Below are 20637 nucleotides of genomic sequence, written 5' to 3' on the forward strand. Positions count from 1 at the left end.
CCAATAGGTTTTTCAATAGAATTGTTGGGTTTCATGAATTCTATTCTATTTAGGCAACAAACTAATCTTTTCCAGGCCCTCAATGCTACTGCTGGCAACACACTATGCAATGGCTGTACATCCCACATAGCCCATCTGCTAGGAATTGGTATATCCTTTTAAAAGAACACGATTGACATCGCAGTTGGTTTTACATTTTGTTTATTGAAACTACACCTTCCTTGAGAAGTGCATTGCTTCTTGAAAGCTGAGGTTGCTGCTGCTGTGCTAGGGTCTGCAAAATGTTCCTAGTTGCTTCTTAAGATGGGGAGAGCTAGCAGCAAAAGACACTGACTGGAGAAGACTGAGGGAGGGGAGTTGGCAGAGGTGCTTTCTGCTCTGAGTAATTTGATTTACGATGCCTAATTCCCATATGGAGCAAGCAAATCAATTGCCTTTCCAAATACACTCTTGGTTCTTAATCTAAATTTCATTAAGCCACACACCTATAGCGCCACCACAGGCCCCAAACAGAATTGTTGCTTATGTCTGTGCTACAGAAGCAACTTCAAAGTTTTGCTAATGATAGGCTATATCTGACTTAAGTCAGATCTGTGAACTAGACAAACTTTCAAGTTTATTGATTTCAGTGGGTCTACCCTGATGTAATTGAATACAACCCGGTCATTTGCTAAATATATGCAAGATACAAATGTTTAATTGTTACACAGAGGCTATGCTTGTCTTTAAAAAACAAAGGTCTCCCTACCAGAATGCAGTCACATGATCTATTTCTTCTGTGCCATGCATGGCTTTTTGTGCCTGTCTGAAATAAATAAACATTTGACAGCCTCAGCAGGAGTACTGCTTGCTGCCATATATGCTATATCCAATCAGTGCAGTGAAATGGATTCTATTATTATTTTCTTTCTTACTTTGAATACCTTGTTGACAAATTTGCTGAACATTAGCATATGTGATAGGCACACAAAAGAAAGTAGGCAAGCAATTCTCAGTATGGAAAGAGCAATTCCAAGGAGCGTTGCAAAATACAGGAAAGAGCAGACCCTATGCATTTAATTGCTGTAGAGAATAGTTATGCTGTCATTGCTTAAAGGTCTACTACTTGCCATATGATGAACTTAAAAGTAAATAGGTGAACTTGGTGAGAAGTGGAGTAACCTGAGGTTATTGACTTGCTCTACATAAGACAAGGATGGGTATCATGTGGAACTCCAGATGTTGGACTAAAATGTCAATCCTTGTTCATTGCCGAGGCTGATGGGAGCTGTATTTTGGCACTGTCTAGAGCACGGGCAAGGAACTCTTTCAGCCTTCTAGAGGACACATCATGCCAGTGGTGAACGGGGCCAGAAGCAAACGTGGGTGTAGCAATTAGTTAATTTTACCTTTTGTACAAAAACCTCTTTCTACACACAGTCGGACATCCCTCTCCCAGGCAAGGAGAGGCAAAAAAACACATGAGGGTACAAAACAGGGCTGCTGGTGAGGGTTGTGACCTAGCGAGAGTGGGTATGGCTTGGGAGAGTCCTGAGGATCCAAGAATGAGGACCTCATTTGGCCTCCAAGCCTTAAGTTCACTATCCTTGCTAAGCAAGAGGACCACCAGTTCCCCCACCTCTGATAAAAGCAATGGCAACGGCCTCAAACTGAATGTTTCACCTCCTAGTAAAGACATTTTATTGTTTGGGAAACTATTTTTACTTGCAAAACTTCCGTAAGTGCTTTCCGTTTCTTCTACTCCTTTGGTTTATTTATTATCAGTTTCCTTTGGGATGGGAAATAAAAATGAAGTGTAGTTTAAAAGGCTCTATCTAGAGAGGAGGGGTGGGGCAACACAGAGATACTTCATGGAGGCAGCAGGCGCAAGCATACCCACCTACTGATGCACAGCACAGCATTTTGAGGAGGTGGCAGAAAGGAGAGGTGGATTGCTGCTGTTCTGTATTGCTTACCTCTCCCTATCTGAAGGTTCTTTGAAGCTGCCCTCGCGATCCCATCCTGAGACTTCTTAGAAGACAGCTGGATACTTCATTTCAACCAGCATCTTTCAATATTTCATCCTGCCTTTCCTTAAAGGCACTAAGGTTGGCATAGATGGGGTTACTGGTATCCTCAGACAATAGCTGTACTATGTGGTTAGAATTGGGCTGATTTAAACAGAGAGACAGTGACTTGCCCAAGGTCTCTATAGCCGAAAGTGGATTTCAACCAAGATCTACATGGTCAGAAATATATCACTATATGCTCACTAGCATACATATGTCTACACATCTTTCTTTCTCTCTCTCTTGGTAGTACTATCTTGGCTACATAATTCTACAAATCCTTCATGGAAGCCATCCACAAACCCCATGGGAAAGGTAATTGATATATAAAAAATGAACCTCTTGGCATTTATTATAAGCACTTTTTAAAGGAGACAGACTACAATGAAACTCAGCCTGCCTATTAAATGGAACAAATCACAGGCCCAAGGCTATCAGCTGAGAGGAAATACAATATCTCAGGAAGTCATATTGGAACTGAAGATATTTCCTGACTATCCTCCCACCCCCAGTTAAGTGGTAACTAGAGACATGGCCTTCCCTTGGTATGATAGAACTTACTCTTTGAGGCCTGCCTTACAGAGCTGTTGCAAGGGTTACTGGTGTACGTGACGTGCTTTAAACTCTTTAAATATGCTATATAAATGCAAAGTATTGTTATCTATTTAGAAGCAGATGAGTACGCCATGCAACAAGGGCATACTGAGAAAGCTTCCAAAGCAGCATTTTTCTTTTATTTTTTGAGATGCTCCTTATTCTATGCACAGGCTATCCAGTCAGAGCTTTTAGAATCTCGGTGTGCAGCTGAGATGATGATTCCTGGAGGAAATATTGTTAGGCATTGGGCAATAGTTTCTTCCAAGAGATGCTGGCCATTGCACACTTAAAATCAAAAGGCAATGTAGTGCATAGTTAAGCAATGGAATCTGTTATCAGAAAATGTGAGAATGGCTACCAATTTAGCTTTAAATGGAGATTAGACAAATTCACGGAATTGTTGTTGTTTAGTCGTTTAGTCGTGTCTGATTCTTCGTGACCCCATGGACCAGAGCATGCCAGGCACTCCTGTCTTTCACTGACTCCCGCAGCTTGTTAGCTACATGCTATCTTCAGATCTGGAGGCAGCATATTTCTCAATACCAATCACTGATGAATAACCCCCAGGAGAGGGCTGTTGCCACCATGTCCCCATTGTCCTGTCCATGTCTGGCCAGCTATTGTAAGAAAACATACTGAAATGAAATGAATCTCAAAGTTACATAAGGACATGAGAAGCCCTGCTGGATCAGGCCAAAGGTCCATCTAGTTCAGCATTTTGTTCTCACAATGACCAACTAGATGCCTATAGAGGTTCATAAGGATGACTTGCGTCTGCGTGCAACAATATTCTCCCCACTTGCGATTCCCAGCAAGTGGTATTCAATTCAGAGGCAAGCTGCCCTCTGACACAACCAATGTACGTAGCTCCGATAGTCTTATCCGCAAATGGAGTACAAAGAATCTGATGAACAGTGAAAATCAGTCAAAATACTCTATCATGGATCTATAGAAAGGTCAAACTGAAAGTGGTATACTTCAGAGAATAAAGGGATTCTTATAGGAAACGCATTTTACAGAATTACTCTGGATAGAAATCCCAGTCTGAAAAGAGCAAACCAATAGAAGGACCACAGTACATTATCTGACCAAAACCTTGACAAGAAGGGCAAGAATTCAGGAAAGTACCCAAAACAGAGGCTGTTAAAAAAGAAAAAAGAAAAAAAACAGGAATGACTGGCACTACCCCCAGACCGTTTGGATATAAAAAGTGATGCTTTTGTTTTATTTTTAAAAAAGAAACCCAGAATGGAGATAGCATAAGATACTCCTGCTTTTTGTTTACATTTAACCCAGACTATTAGTTTCAGTTTAAAATATGATGAACTTTTCATGCTAGTAATTGTTAGCAATATATGTATTCTCCTATACAGTATTCTCTCCAGTTGGGATGTCGGCTGGGTTTGCTTTGTGTTGGGCGGGTACGGAGAGTGCGCCACCCTAAAATCTACTGAGGCCTTTTTTGTTCTCGTTTAGCCTTAACTCTTTGACCTCCCTCATCTGAAACGAGTCCCAGCTCCTATTTCCCCTTCTCTTGCCAGACTTCTCTCTTGGTTCCCCAGCTCTGTGGGCCAGCGGGGCGCTTCTGACACGACTGTACAGATACGTGTCTGCGTGTGTCCGCCGCCCGCGCAGGCGACATTCGATCTTTATCCAATTTCGATCTCTTCCCCATGACTGGAGCGCACAGAGCGCCCCTTGCCCCTCGGCGCTCGCGTCAGCAGGGCAACACCCTCCTCCCCACAGGAGACTGAAGAAGGGGACGGGGCCGGGGTGGCCAGGAGTCCCTCAGTGCTGCTGGCCACGCACCTCCATGTTGGACGGCGTGCCCCTGTCTGCATGCGCGTCGGTCACGGAGGCCCGGGCCGGGCCTGCTGCCTGAGGGACTTTCTGCACGCCTCGGACACAAGTGGCCCCTCAGCTTCCCCGCTGCTTCTGAAACACCGCTGTGGACCAACTGGAAGGCATTCAACTGGCGATGCCTGCGCCTGGATGCGGGGGGCGGCCCGCGTTTCCACAAGGTAGGGTGGGAGTTGAGTGGGTTTGAGATTTGATTATTATTATTATTGGGCTCCCGTGTAGAAGGTCGCCGCGTGCGCGCCCGCGTGCCCGCGAATACACACACACACCCCGCGCGCTTGGGGCCAGAAGGGCGGCAGCAGGGGAGGAGAGCGCGCGAGCGCACACCAACGAGCGCGCCTGGCCGAGGTGAAGTGGAGCTGGGCAGCCTCAAGGCTCTAATGAGCGTGTGCGCGCGCCTTGCCCTGATTGGGAATTGAGGGGAGAGAGATGCCGCTTGACCTCTTCCCCGCTCCCCTCCCCTGCTGTCCCCGCTCCCCTCTCCCCTCCTCCACCAACTCCAGTTGTGGGAAAAGAAGAAGAGCCGGAGGCAGTGCTGAGCTGGAGACGCAGCAACTCCCCGAGTCCCTCCTTGTGAGTAGTCTCGCCTCCTCCTCTGTTCCGGAGATGGATGAATGGATGGGCGGCTAGATGGGCAGGCAGGCAGGCAAGCAAGCGTGGGGCTATCAGCAGGCTGCTTTTCCCAATTGGAAAGCGTGTGGGATAGGGAGGGAGAGAGAGGGGGGGTTCTTTGAGGCTGACACCCCCCTGCTCCTCCTCTTCTTCTCCACCCCCCCTTTCGCCTCCTCTTCCCACAGCCACCCCTGACCGCGCGACATTGTCCAAACGGGAAAACTGCTGACAGGTGAAAGGGGGGTGGGAGGGAAAGTCAATTACATCAGGAATCCAGCAAAGATGAGGACTCAGCAAAATCGAGAGAGAGAGAGACCAAAAGACAGACAAGGCAGGGCTGATCTGTCGCAGCTGTGCAGCCTCTTCCCGCGACAGACTCGCTTTCCTCGCCCGCCCGGCTCCCAGCACCCGGCTTCGATCCTGGCACGGGACAGGAGAGCTCGGATGACGAGATGGACGGAGGGGAGGAGGAGAAGGGTCGCCGCGGGAGGGAGGGAGGGGGAGGCAGCGAGGGGGACGCCGGCAGCGGATCGGTTTGGGGAACTGCCTGCTAGTCCCAGCCCAGGCTCCTCTCTTTGGAAATCTTTCTCTCTCTCTCTTTTTTTTTTTTAAAATCCATCCTCATCCTCATTGATAGTGTCTAGGAAGCTGATGCTGAGTTGAGTGAGTGAGGAGGGGCAAGAGAGAGGGAATGACAGAGAGGAGTTGTTGTTGTCAGACAATACCGCAAAGGACTTTGGCAGGGATCAACAGAAGACAGTGGGGAATGGGGTTGAGGGGGAGAAGAAGAAGAAGAAAGAGAAAGAGAGAGGGAGAAAGCAGGAGACGGATGGGTCAAGCTCCCCTGCCTTTCCCGGGGTGTTGATGAACTCTGGGGCTGCTCTGTGTGGGAGGCGAGGGAGGGGAAGCCGAGCAGACTGCGGGAGGGAGCTGGGACACCCAGCTGCAGGGAGACCAGGAACTGTTACACTGCTGCATACATTAATGACTGCTCAGTGTGCCGGAGAAATACTCCTTGGCGGTTGGTACATGTGTGTAAACAGTCTTCTCTCTCTTCCCTCCCTGCCTGGATACGCTGTCCTCCCTCTCCTCTGCTCCTCTTTTCCTCCCCAATTGTGTACTGCCCTCTCCTCTGCCTTAATCCTCTTCTTCCCCCTCTTCTTCTTCTTCCCTTCTGATTCCTGCATCCTCGCACTCTCTGTTTTTCTCCCACCTCTTTCTCCTTCCTGATCCTCCCTGCCTGCCTGCCTGCCTGCCTCCTTCCTCCCCGTCTTTCTCAGGGGATCACACTTTGCCGGGATATAGTTGTGTAAACTGGGGGCTGCCACCACGGAGAGACCACAGGAACCCCCCTTGGGCCCTCCATGTCCCTTTGACGGGGCCTTTTGGACTCGAAGACCCCCCCACGCCCCCCAGCAGGGGTGCTTTGCTTGCATCTCCAAGACGCCCCCTGCACAGCAAGGATCGCCGGTCCTGTCTCCTTCTTCTGCCGTTTGCCTCATGGAGAACAAGAGCTGCAAAGGGGACAGCCTGCGGCCACCTGTCCAATGCAAACACTCTGTAGAGAAGAAGACGATGACTAACCCCACCACGGTGATTGAAATCTACCCAGACACCACCGAGGTGAATGATTACTATCTCTGGTCCATCTTCAACTTTGTATACCTCAATTTCTGCTGTCTGGGATTCATTGCCTTGGCATATTCTCTGAAAGTAAGTACCGATCTCAGCCCTTTTTAGTGAGGCTCTCTGGGGCCATAGCTGGAGAAAGTCTGTGCCCCTCCACCTGGGCTCGTTATAGTGAAGCTGATTTACTGCAGCTCTCTGATGAGAACTGCTCTTTCTTGCATGTTATCAGGCGTAATGTGTTGGGTTCAGGAGAAGAACTTTCTCTCCAGGGGGGCATGAATATTTTGGTTTGCGGGGCACGAATGTTTTCACTGTGGAGCATGAATATTTTGGTTTGTGAATGGCATCCAACAGAATAAAGAAAAGGAGCATTCTAATAACCTGCAGGCATTCTTATATGAAAATAATATAGGAATCCGGATGGGTAAGATGAGAAGAATCAGCCATTATAGATCTGAATTGGCTTTGGCTGTTGCTGAAGATTTGTGATTATCTCTCTTCCGATTTCATGGTTAATAAGGTTGGCAAATGAGTTTTACAACTGGCAGACAAAGAGCTAGCCAGGGGGAGAAATGTAATTAAAAGTATTTTGGTGAGTTAGGGATTCTTTCATGCCATTGCCATCCCTACCATCACTATCCATCATTGTGTCATTTTCTACATTACTTGTAATGCCCTTCATGAATAGTATTGGATTATTCTTTACAACAGTCCTATGAGATAGGTTATTAATATCCCTCCTTTTTTGTAGATGATAATCTGAGATTGAGAAATTGTGGCTTTCTCTGGCTTTCCAGTGAATCTATGACTGACTAGGAATTTTAACTGAGTGCTAACAGGACTGTACTAACACTCATATTCCATGAAGCATTATCTGTTCATGCAGGACTTTTTAAACTTTAATACAGCTTTTACTGAATTGTTTCCCAGTTTAACAGGCTAGAATATTTTGGCACAGCTAGGTTTTAGAATGTTTGCCCCTCATGAAAGCTAGGAATGTGGTTTGGATTCTCCAAGTAGAAGTTCTCCAAGTAGATGCATACTTGAATTTGTTGCATCACTGTTGTGTGAACATCTGGAGTCCAACTGATGTAGAAGCATATAATAATACTGTTGCCTGCAGTGGAGGGACGGTGAATATTTCTGCAAGCTGAGAATGTGGCTTAGTTTCAGCAAAGGGTAATCTTTGAAAACAATATTTTAAGAGCTCCACGGAAGAATGCTTCATAAGAATCCAATCAGAATCAGTGGGAGTCCTTTTTACGAACTTGTGGCATTGGCATCTGACCCTTAGTGAGAAGCCTTTTTGTTTTGGGGATCTGGTTGGCTCTCGATGGAAAGGAATCGTTTGATGAATGCAGCAGCTGCAAACCGGAAGACCTGAGAAACCCTTGGGAAGCAGCCTTAAGCAGAGATGAATCGCTTGTCAGCTTCTTACTCTGCTCTTTGGGGGACCTCTAGGTCTCTTATAACCCCTGCTGCGTTAGGCCAGCTTCTTCCTTTGGCAAGTGGGAGCAAGAAGGGGGTGAAAGAAACAGCTGCTGTTCTGCTGCTGTTTAGAATACCCAGGCGAGGAGGAGGAAAGCAACTCATGCTTCACTCTCCCTTGGGCCTTGTAAATTACAAGGTCAGCAATGGAGACCTTCTAGGAGAGCAAGATTGCTGGCTGGAGTGGTGGAAGACAGAGGGGATGGTACATGTCATATGGGCAAGGAAGGTGGCTCTAGAAATGGGAGCTTTGATTTAAAAATAAAAAAGGGAAATCAGCAAACATGCAGGAGATGATGCACTCAGGCAATTGAGTTAAAGGGAACCTACAGCCAGTTAAAAGGCTATAAAAGCCTTTTGGCTTGCTTGGTCAAAACAGGAATGGAGATGGCAGGGGTGGGAGATGAATTCTGGCCATGTAGCTTCTCTAGCTTGTGTAACCTTTTCTAAGGTAACACTACCCTCTGAGCACACCAGACCTGCTGTAATTATTCCTCATAACTGCAGGGTGAATATGAGCCAGCTGGGCTCCAGGATTTCACTGCTCGGTGCAGCCAACAAGCAAATTGCGATCATCTATCAAGGAAGAATGGATGGCGACTTCCCCCTTTTACATATGGGGGGGAATAGCTCTCTGGATGTGGGGATAAAGAAGGCCCAGGGGCTGTTGTGTAGCCTCTAATATATCTGAGGTCCAGAGGGGAATATAACGGATGTGTTTTGGCAGACAGCATTTACACTATTCAGAGGGATTTCATCACAGAAATAGATCAATTAATTGCATATAACTCCAGCGACCGTGAATTCCACAAGAGAGCAATAGGGTTGTTTCCAAGCTAGCTGCACCCTCAGTCTCTTTGGTATTACAAGCTGGCCACCAAATACCTGGCTTTGCTCCAACAAACTCCTGTGTCCTCCCCCCCCTCCGAAAAAAATATTATTAGGGGGCTGAATAACTTGCCTCCTTTGCTTGTGTTATTGTATTTCTCCATTTCACTACATGTGAAATAGGGTTGTAGATGCCTCCCTCAGTCTCATGAAAGAGATTTTGGGAGGTCGGATGCAGTTAATAGGCTGTTGTGTGCCAACAGCTCTACAAGGGCTTAGCAATTTTTTGGCAGGCGGCTCAAAAGTTATATGGCTCACCACACCCCCACCCCCTTCAAAACATGGCTTCAAAACTTTGAGAGCAGAGTCTCCTTTAGAAATGGGAAGAAGGTCATTCTGCTCACAAAGTCCCCCTTGTTGCAAGTTTAATCCTCAAGCTGTAGGTTTGCTGGGGTTTTTTGGTACCGTTATCTACCTTCCTCACAAACGTCTTGCAAGATGGGAAAGAATGTCAGAGCAAACAGGCCGTGGCTGTTCTTTGTTAACTTTGGGCAAAGGCAAGACAACGTAGCACAACAGACTGGCCTTCTGTGTATCTCAGTGTGGCATTTGTGTGTGTGGGGGGTCACATTTCAAGCTCTCATTGTAAAAGAGAAAAGTTTGAAAAATGTGCAGATCAAAATGCACTAAAATTTTTGTAGCCATGGAAGTAGAGAGGTGAAGATTGAATTTGACCTCAGTTTTGTTTGCCAAGCTTCTGGGCCATACTCGGACTTCCTTATTCTCAGGCTATTATTCTCTATCCTTCCTTCAATCACCATGGCTCAAGCCTTAGTTTCTTCCTTGTCCTGTCCTGCCATGGCCCTTATCAAAGTATCCCATATTCCGTTGAAACCCAAATTGCATATATCCTACTAATTTTCAAACAATAGGGCATATCTCCACAGGTGGCATCTTGGTTTTTCACTTTCTATCTCTTGTGTATTTGACCTCCTCATTTCTCATTGGACCTTATTTAGTCCTCATTGGTTTTCTGCCCATCCAGCATGTCTTTGGTTCAGTGCTTCAGGAGTAATCTGCCTGCAAACAGGACTAACATGCCAGGGCCATCAGAGGGCCAGCTGACCAGACCTGGAGCAAAAGGAATGTTCTCTGCTCCAAGGTGCCCAATGTCAGTTGCTGAGGTTGGAAGCTGAAGCCTGAAGTGCAGCACACAGAGGATACTTTGTTTACCAGGCAAGAGTCAACTAAGTCCAAGCTCCCATTGTTTATGCCAGACCTGGCCATTCCCAGATGTGTCATACTGCCCACTACTTCCATGGGCTGATGTTGCAGATCACCACTCTCTTCCTTGATCTGAGGTCTGAGCGCACACAGTTGCAGCCACCTGACCAAGCCAGGCTGCAGGTAGAGACCAGGCCAGGTGATAAGGTGGGCAATCAGGCCCTGGGGTCCCTGACACAGCACTGGCAAATGGTCCTCCTATGGCTTTTGGTAAATCTTATGTGAACACTTCTGCTTTTAAGCAAATTTCCAAGTGATCAAGAACAGGGAAATTACAACACTAAATAAGAACAAGCAATATGAATATTAGGGAGAGTGGTATAAAGTATGCCGGGCATTAGTTATGCGTGAAGTTCCTCAGTGACAATCTTTGCAGCAAATTCTTATTGCTGGCAGTCTACCATGTAGTTGCATTAGCAATACATGCTGCCTTTTTTTTTTTAAAAAAAGGATCAGAATCTATGGGGTGCTTCTGAAGAGGTTGCAGAACAGTGTGTGCTACCCTGGTTGTCTATGTTTCCTTCCCTTTCCCCCCATTTCTGAGTGCCAGCCCAAACAAAATTATTGTACAACAGCATTCAAGGGAAAGGGGGAAGCCACTGAGAATGCCTTTTTATGTGCCCTTGGAGCATGGATAGTAGTGAGATGGCAGCATGCGGCAGCTTCTGAAGCACCTGTTGCCTATTTTTTATATGGCACCATTGCTAGGAAACCTGACCTTCACTTGTCACGGTGATATTAAAGAGCTGAAATTTGACAAATCTTCACACCCTTGCCCCAAAGGACAAGAAAAATGAGGAAAATCCTGATATTAGATTGATTAAGGGGAATGGAATCAGAGGTGCAGCTGGCACCTTCAGTAGACAGCTCTTGTTGTATGCTGAAGATGCCTCTCTTGCCTTCGCCTTTGACACCTGAGATGTGTGGTGTTGGGTGGAATTAATAACAATAATACAATGGAATAATGCAATGCTGTGCATGACTATCAGCACAGGGAGAGGTTCAGCAGAGGGCACTTTGCAGCAGAGCTCACTGTGCCCTAGATGGCATCTTGTGTTTATGCAATGGGTTGGAGACAAAGAACAGAGAACTTGCCTGTGGAGGGCAAAGGGTCAAGGTTTGGGTTTTGACAGAAATGTTGAAAAAGGTTTCTAAGGGAGAAACCCAGAAATGGGTTATTGTGGAGATGAGTTTCTTATTCTCTCATTATGTGTTTTGTTGGGGGGGAAAGTGTGGACATTTCCAAAAAAGACTAGTTCTGGAACTCATCTGTGTGAATGTAATGCCAAAAAGGCAGAATGTAATACTTCGTTCTAAGTATTTTGTGGGACAGGGGGCTGCCGATATGCTACAGCTGTTCTCTGGTAAAGGAAATGCATTGTGCTCATGGTTAGAGGCAGTTTCTTTGCAAATTCTGGGACAGCCCAAACACATTTTAGGTTTTATTGGGATGGCTTTTCTGTGCCCAAGAGAAATGTGTGTGGGAAGAAGCGGCCTCGGGAGAGCACGTAGCTTGAAGGAAAGAAAACACACATAGGCAAAGTTAAGACGGCCTATGGGATTTTGGGGTTAAAAAACCCTCTTGCACACACCCTGCCTTAAAGTCACAATAGTCTTGGCACCAACAGAAGGGGCTAGGCAGCAAGAGGAATTTGGAGACTGTGAGCCACAAAGCCCAGGAAGTGGCAAGGAACCTGAGGTGGAGATGCAGAATTTTAGGTACGGAATGAAACTTTGGTGGTGAATCATACCATTATTTATTAAGATTTTTCATTATTAATAACAATAAATAATAATAAAGAATGAAGAAGAATTAGAAATAAAATTAGAACAAGTCATTTGAAGTGTTAACATAGCTATCAAGAAGAAAATAGGCTTATTAAATTGAATGATACATCCCTAGCTCAAATTCTCCACACAAGTTCTCTACACAAAAGTCTGTCTTTTCAGCAGTTGCTCCACAGGCATGGTGATTCTCTCCCCAAATAGGTCTTTCTATCTTTTTTTCTTTGCCAGTTTTTCTAGAGGAATGTAAAGGCCTTTTCTTTATTATAACCCCCCTAAGCATTTTGGGAATAGAGTATTTTAGCTGCCTGTTGTTTGACACTGCTGCTTTTGTAGTTAATCTGCTGGTACTCATTGTTTTAAGTTATTTTGCTGCTAGCTTCTTTTTGCAGTTCTTCTGCTTGTGGTTTATTGCTAATTTTATGTTGTATTTCGTATGTTTTTATTATTGCCTAATTAACAGGAAAAAACAAGGTAGATAGATGATGATGACAGTGGCTACAGCATTAATGATAAACTATTTTAACTAATTAAAAAGGTGGGACTTGAGTCTGATGTACACTTGAGAGGTTGCAAAGCCTGCACCATGCACTGGGATGAACAGTTTTTGAGGTAAGGCGAGGTAGGGGGCTCCGTGTTCGCATACTTTCTCCCATAGAAGTCAGTGGCAGCTATTGACTTTTATGTGGAAGAAAAGAAACAAATTCTGGTCAATAAAACTGGGGGCAGGTGACATAGAATCCACTCTTGAAAGCAGAGAGTGAAGGTAACGGGGGAACTTAATAGAACTGTTGCCCAGCCTCCCTGAAGATAGTACAGTGCATCTCTGTGCAGAGGGTGCTGAGATGGACTGTCCCTCATACTGGCCAGTAAACATGTACTTTCGCTTCAGAATAAAGCCTCCCTCACACATTAAGTCACGTTAAGGGAATCCACCCATTGAGGTGCCTTTGACTCAACTCCAACATAGAGCAGCTGCTAATCTCCATGTACCCCAGCAATTATTACATATGGCCTTTTGTTATAAATCTGTATACATCTATGCCCCTTGAGAGATAGCTCAGCTGGTAGAGCATGAGACTCTTAATCACAGGGCCGTGGGTTCAAGCCCCACTTTGGGCAAAAGATTCCTGTGTTTCAGGGGTTTGAACTTAGATGGCCCTCACGGTCCCTTCCAACTCTGCAATTCTATGATGATTCGATGATCTTTAAAAATGTCAGTATTCTCGAAGCATTTGATTAGGGAAATGTTAAAGTACTTTTCATTTCTGTTATTTTCAGAATGGTATAATACATCTTAAATTGAGTTGGTAGTCATTGGGTTGGTTTGCATTTGATGCCAAATCATGGTCTGGCTACCTTCAGGTTGCACACGCCCTCTGATTCTCCCCCCACCCATTCTCCTCTCATCTGTACCAATTTCCCCCACCCCTGGATCCAACTGGGCTTGTTGTGGTTAATCTGCAAGTCAGAATTAGAAACTACAGTTGTCATCAGGACTGCAGATGGGATGATAGTAGATACTTTAAGTGTATCTGCAGCGCCCCCGCCCCCAAGAATTTCTGCTCCTTTTTGCAGATCATGAGCTGTGAAATTGGAGATACCATTTTGGTTTCAGACCTACTGAGACATACATTTGGATAAACAATAGTGTTCCATTAAAGCAGACATGTCAATTAGAAGTCCTAAGAGGTGGTAGTAAAAATAGTGAAGGGTAACTTATTACTCTGTGTAGACAAGCATTAAATGAGCCTTGAGTCCAATTCAATCATCTCTGGAGCCTGTTATATTTCACAAAGTTTTCTGCTTTGTGTTATGGCAAGGTGCTTTAGAAACAATTCTTTTGTTTTGCTGATGTATCCTTTTAAGGATAATTGCATACAAGATTTAAAAGACCTTTGACAGAAGTTGGGAATCCTCTGATAATATCACCAAATTCAATAGGCTGGATTCAACTTACAAGTGGAAACCTGTGCAGGAACTTCTGCTATGGCAATGGGGCTTTCCTGCCCTTGACCCCACTCCCCAATTGGCTCTGGGACATCTTGGAGAGAGGAAAAGGCTAAGGAGTAAACCCTACACAAATCTGGAGTGGAGTCCCTAGGACGGTTGGATGGTGCCTTGTACGCCTCCTTCCGGCAACTCTGCAGCCAAGCTGGTGCCAAATGTATTGCTCTGCTTTCCTTTGGACCACATCACCGAGGCCTGGACAGCCCAGCACCTCCATATACACTGCTCAGGCTTTCCCCCCAGGAAGGACACCAGTTCTTCTAACACAGCAAAAACAATGCAGGAGGCAGCATTTACCCGTCTCTGCAGCTACAGCAGGCATTGTGATTCTCCACTGGTTTGATTTCACCCCTGGAAGTGCACTCCATTGTCAGTTGGTGTGTCTCAGTGGGAGCTAAGATGACCAAGAAAGGCATAGGCGACGGGCAGAAATTACCGGTACTTAGTCTTCTTCCTCTGACTATGGCAGGAAGAGAAGTGAGTAAACTAGTGTCTGATAAAAATAAAATAAAATTATGAGACTTAAAGTTTTGAGCCAGGCAGATCAGAAGACAGAAAATTGAACTGGAGATCTGGAACATCTCAGGATGCAGCCTGCTCCACTGAAGCTGATGTGGAGACAGATGAATGTTGAGTGTCTGTTGGAGTTGTTAAGCAGAACTCTTCCATCTATGCTCACCATGTATAGCTGAAAATGAATACAAACATTACAAAATGTCTTAAGCCCCAGTGACTTCATGCCATAGAAACACCAAAATGGGTAACTGCTCGCACCTGAAATTTCACATCGCTCAGAGAACTGGGACATTTGGGCAAGTGCAGCAATTTAATCTGAAGTCAATGAAAAAGTTGCATGCTGAATACACAGTGCAAATAATGTATTGGCAATTTGTTCATCTTAACCCATGATTTAAATGCCTGGTTAATTAAAGGAATAAGTCTGTACATTGAAACAGGCAGCAAAGGGTTGACGTTGGGTTAGAAAGGAAAGTTTTCTTTAGAAGATTCTTGTAGCATAGGTCTTGGAATAGCTTGCTTTCATCCTTCACCCCAATTTATTTATTGTTTTAATAAAATGGACTCTTGTGCACCATAACAGTAGTTTGAAGAATGCTTTCATCTATTTATCTCGGTCCTGGAGGTGCTCTTGAACACGATTAGAGGGGACAGGTTGGTGGAAGGGATACAGGTCGGAGCGAAACAATACAAACTTAAAGCGTTTGCAGATGACTTAGTTCTGACATTACAGGAGCCAGAATCTAGTACGAAAAGAGTACTACAACTAATCCAGGATTTTGGTCGGGTGGCGGGATTTAAACTAAATAAGCAAAAAACCAAGGTGTTGGGAAAAAACTTGACAGATATTGAGTCGGAACGGTTTCAGAGAGAGACAGAGTTAACTGTGGTTAAGAAAGTTAAATACCTAGGGGTAAACATAACAGCAAAGAATTTGAGTCTGTTTAAAGATAATTATGAAAAATGTTGGTCTGAAATTAAGAGAGACTTGGATAGCTGGTCAAAACTGAAACTTTCATTGTTAGGTCGAATAGCTGCTATTAAGATGAATGTATTGCCAAAAATGTTATTTTTGTTTCAGACATTGCAGATTGTAGATAAAACGGAGTGCTTCCGGAAGTGGCAGAAAGATATCTCCAAATTTGTCTGGCAGGGCAAAAAGCCCAGAATTAAGTTTAAGATATTAACGGACGCAAAAGAAAGAGGGGGCTTTGCCCTGCCAGACTTAAAGTTGTACTATGAAGCCGCAGCTTTCTGCTGGCTAAAAGACTGGCTACTTCTGGAGGACACGGATGTGTTGGATTTGGAAGGTTTTAACAATGCATTTGGATGGCATGCATATTTATGGTATGACAAGGTTAAGATCAACAAGGTCTTTAAGAACCATATTGTCAGAAAAGCAATATTTAATGTCTGGACAAGATACAAAGACTTATTAGAAAACAAAACACCGAGGTGGCTGTCACCTTTGGAGGCCAAGGCCCGAAAAAGACCCAATATGGAGGCCAATTGGCCAAAATATTGGGAAATACTAGAAAGGGATGGAGACAATTGGAAACTGCAGAGTTTAGAGAAAATGAAAGATAAAGTGCGAGACTGGTTACACTATGCTCAGATTAAGGAAGTGTTTAAGATTGATAAAAAGTTAGGATTCCAGGTGGAGAAATCGAAACTGGAGACAGAACTGCTAGAACCTAAGACTAAGGTACTTTCAAAAATGTATAACTTGCTGCTGAAATGGAACACACAAGACGAATTGGTTAAATCGGCTATGATAAAGTGGGCCCAGGATATTGGGCACAACATTATGTTTGAGGACTGGGAAAGGTTATGGACTACCGGGCTGAACTTCACAGCATGTAATGCTCTGAAGGAAAATGTAATGAAAATGATATATAGATGGTACATGACCCCAGTGAAATTGGCTAAAATATACCATTCGTCTGATAACAAATGTTGGAAATGTAAGGAAAATGAAGGAACATTCTTTCACCTCTGGTGGACCTGCCCTAAAGTGAAGGCCTTTTGGGAAATGATATATAATGAGTTAAAAAAGGTATTTAAGTATACCTTCACCAAGAAACCAGAGGCCTTCCTTCTGGGCATGGTCGGCCAGAACGTGTTAAAGAAGGATAGAACATTTTTTATGTACGCTACAACGGCGGCAAGGATACTTATTGCTAAGAGCTGGAAAACACAAGATCTACCAACACTGGAAGAATGGCAGATGCAGCTGATGGACTATATGCAACTGGCTGAGATGACTGGCAGAATCCGCGACCTGGGAGAGGAGAGGGTTGAAGAAGACTGGAAGAAATTTAAGATTTATTTACAAAAGTATTGTAATTTGGTTGAATCCTAACAAGGAAGCCAGAGCAGAAATAACTGTCTACCATTAAATTATAATTTTTTATTTGAGTTTAACCTAAACATTGCACTTAAGAGTATAAACAAGATGATAATTTGCTTGGAAAAATTCGTTTTTAATGATGAGAGTGGAAGCGGGAGACGTGAGGGAGTCCGCAATAGAATGAAAAGATGTTATGAAACCTATTTTGTTTGTTAAATATGTATCTGTAAAAAATCTTAATAAAAATTTTTATAAAAAAAAAAAAAAAATGAAGAATGCTTTCATCTATGGGCAAAGAGTTAAGCCAGATATTCTGAAATCTACAGCCCAATAACTACAAATGTCAGCATGAGCTAGACTTGTTCATTTAGGAGAGAGAGAAAATCCTTAACAGGTGTCTTGGATGATGTGTAGTTTTCCAATTCTTACAGTCCTTATAACCTCTCATTTCCTCAGGTTTATAATCTAGGCTTTGAAGAAGAGCTAGCCAGTCAAAAGCTCCATAAAAATTTCATGCAGAAGATGCAGAAGTCCTTAGTGCAGGCTTCAGTAAAGATGGAAGGTTGAAGGAGGTACTCCATATTTTGCAGGATCAGAGCCATGCTTACTGCATGTAAATGTCATTTGGATGTAAACCTTAGTGGTAAAATAAATGTTTGGAATCCTCCAGAGGGATATAGATAGAAGTCTGTTTACCAAAAGCACTCAGAATCTATAGCTCCCATTGACTCTTTCAGAACAGAGCAATTCTAAAGATCCAAGAAAATGGCTAAAATTAAGGCAAGAGAAACAAGCTGATCATTAAGGCAGTGTTGATGTCTGTCAGTCCATGGAACCGCTGGTGTTTGTTATAACAGAGAAATAAATGAAATAACCTGCCTTGTGCACTGATAAGAGCAATATAAGGAATGTCAGCAGGAGCATGTGGTGGGCTAGACAGTTTCTGTATCTTCATAGCTCTCACTGCCAGAAGGGACTATTATGGTCAATTATTTTGACCTTCTGCATGGCACAGGTCAGAAGATTTTCTGTCAGTAATTCCTGCAGCAAGCCCATAGGGCTCTTCTCTCTCTTGCAGCTCTGATTTTATAGCAGGGAAGAGATGGAGAGAAATGGAAAAAATGCAAGCACAACATTTTTCAAAGGCACAGAAAGAGAGTGACAAAGGAGGCAGTGCCCATTGCATTTGTGGCTTATGCACAGGGGTCTGTGGAATAGATAGAGGCAGAGTGTATAGCAAAATGAGCACTTTGGTGAGTGATGAACGTGTTTCAGATTTCTGCTCCATCCTTTTCTCTCATGGAGGGCAGCCTGAAAAACCAAAGTAAGTGTCTATTTATATATTTGTTGGAATGTATCCACTCCCTCCTTTTCTACTGTGCTAGAGTACAGTCCAGTTTTTCAAAGTCTTGCAATCCTCCCACTGCCCTAATCCTATTCAGGCACTTGCTTCCTATATCAACATATGATGGGAGAAAATGGGGATAAAGTGCACCAACTCTGTCCTGCGGTAGTTATTGGCAGCACTGTGCTGCTTACCTGACCCCCTATCACTGTCATCACTGTGATGTACCAGGAAGGGTGAGGAGCAAGGTAGTGATGAGGTCAGCATGGTGCAAGCACACCAACAGCAGCATCAGATAGATTCCGTAAGTGCATATGCATAATGCCCATCTCAAAGCCACCTTACTCCTTCCCTTCCTGAAATGCCGCAGTGACAGCAGTGATCAGGGGTCAGGCAAGCATCTCTCCCTTGCCCTGATGACTGCCACTGCTGCCCTGGTCACCCTCCAGAAGCTGGAAGGTGATTGTCTGCAACAGGGAGCCTGGTGTGCTCATGTAAGTGCCACACACAATGTTAAACCCTGACAGTCTCCTTCTAACTCATAGAGGATAATGGGGATGGGGACAGAGAAAGCAGAGTTCAATGAATGCCTAAATATGGATCCTGACAGTGCATAATACTCGCTGGACTTGCTTGCAGAATAGGTTGCAATAGATAGTAAGTTAAATGGTGACTGAGGTGTGCACTGTTTGCATTGAAATGCCCTTAGGCATCCTAATGATAAGACAGGATGAGAAGTACAGAATGGATACATAGCTAAATTGCCCCCTAGCTGTTAAGTATTTCATAAATCAAAGCCAGCCGCCTGAAGTGTGTCTGGGATCCCATAGAGAAACAGTGCAAGTTCTCACTGGTGTAATATGCTCCTGCTGCCTAGTTTCATCAAGGGATGGCTTCGCTCTGCAGCGGTTAGCGCTCTCTGACGATTATCAAGGGCAGCCGTGTGCTGAGTGTATTACATTGTACTGTGACAAAGAGAAGGTATGAACCATGCCACCAGATCTATATCCAGCTTTCTGACCAGGTGGACCTGGTGAAAAGCATGTCTGACCAATGCTATAGGTTAACCCTCCAGACTGAGCAACAGGCCTAGGAGCACCCCAGTACTACAGCCTTGAATGACAATATGAAATCTTCACTACTGTCTCTTTTCCCCCTCCATTGGGGGGAGGGAAGCTTGCATACTTCTAGACCAGTAGAAGGTTATCTAAATCAAAAACAACAGCTACGACTACATCTTATTTTTTATCTTTTGGGAAACCTGACAGTGGTATTGAAAAGTGGAAGCATTGTCCCAATTTACTATAGACCATCCTAAGACCGATTTAACTAAACTTCAAGTGACAGCTTGTGTGTGGGAATAGCTAAATTGATCACTACAGATAACAGCTTTTCATTTCATGTGATTTCATCTCAAACACAATACGTTTCAATGACCACAGATTAATCAAAAGTTGATTAAAGTGGAATAAAGTGATAAGAAACTGCATAAGTGGCGATCAAGTGCTGTGCATGGCTATTTACTTGACACAGCCCCTGGTGCTGTGTAAGCTCGGGCAATGTATATTAATTGAGAAGTACCTTAGTTTACTCCAGGCAGTACTCAGACCACAACAGCAATTTCTGTGAAGACCTTTGGCCTACTAACATCACTGGGGCTACATGTTTGCTCAAGCAAAATTAATTGGGGCCTCAGTTGCAAATACAACTAGAGGCTGTCTCTTGAAGAAGAAAAAACCTGTTTTGTGTTAACGTAAGTTCAGAGTATTGTAGCTGAGAGGTAGCCAACATGCTGAAGGCTATAAGATCCCCAGAGTTTGCTCTTGGAACTTTAAATAATTTAAGAACTTAAAATAAATTTTTAAAAAATAAAATGATGTTGAATAGCTAAAATATTGCCTTAAATAGGCCCTAAAGTATAGGACATTAAGTTCAACAGGTTCCTAAAACCCTAGTTCTGTTAGCTGCCTTTGCATCAGCGCAGCAGCAACATATGGGATGAGGTTTAAGAGTGCCGGGGCCAGAGAAATGTTGTATGATGGCAGCCTTTACCTTCATATCCTGAGCAGCTCCAGGCTGGATTTTTGTCCTAAACCTGCAGTTTTATAAGATTTTTGGACGGGGTGGTTGTGGTGGTATGTGGTACAAAAGCACAGAGGTCCCCTGTTGTTTGTCGGACCTCAACACTAAGAGGTTAGATATATTTTTAAAGCCCCAATCCTGGCTTTTTTAGGAAGAAGGTTCTTACCTAGCTTTCTCCCAAAGTGATATAATTCCATGTAACA

General features: G+C 44.2%; 1 protein-coding gene across 5 annotated transcripts in view; it reads left to right on the forward strand.

Moving 5' to 3' along the window:
- Positions 1 to 4205: 4205 nt before the first annotated feature.
- IFITM10 (interferon induced transmembrane protein 10) overlaps positions 4206 to 20637 on the forward strand; it is a 28974-nt gene continuing 12542 nt past the window's right edge. Inside the window, exons 1-2 of one of the 5 annotated variants that reach the window (XM_081904645.1) lie at positions 4206 to 4666; positions 6398 to 6830. In XM_081904645.1, the coding sequence (XP_081760771.1) occupies positions 6618 to 6830 (213 nt within the window). In that variant the 5' untranslated portion in view covers positions 4206 to 4666; positions 6398 to 6617. The other 4 variants (XM_081904644.1, XM_081904646.1, XM_081904647.1 and 1 more) reach the window with 4 other exon arrangements.

The sequence above is a fragment of the Podarcis melisellensis genome (assembly GCF_964234715.1).
Source record: "Podarcis melisellensis genome assembly, chromosome: 1".
NCBI lineage: Eukaryota > Metazoa > Chordata > Lepidosauria > Squamata > Lacertidae > Podarcis > Podarcis melisellensis.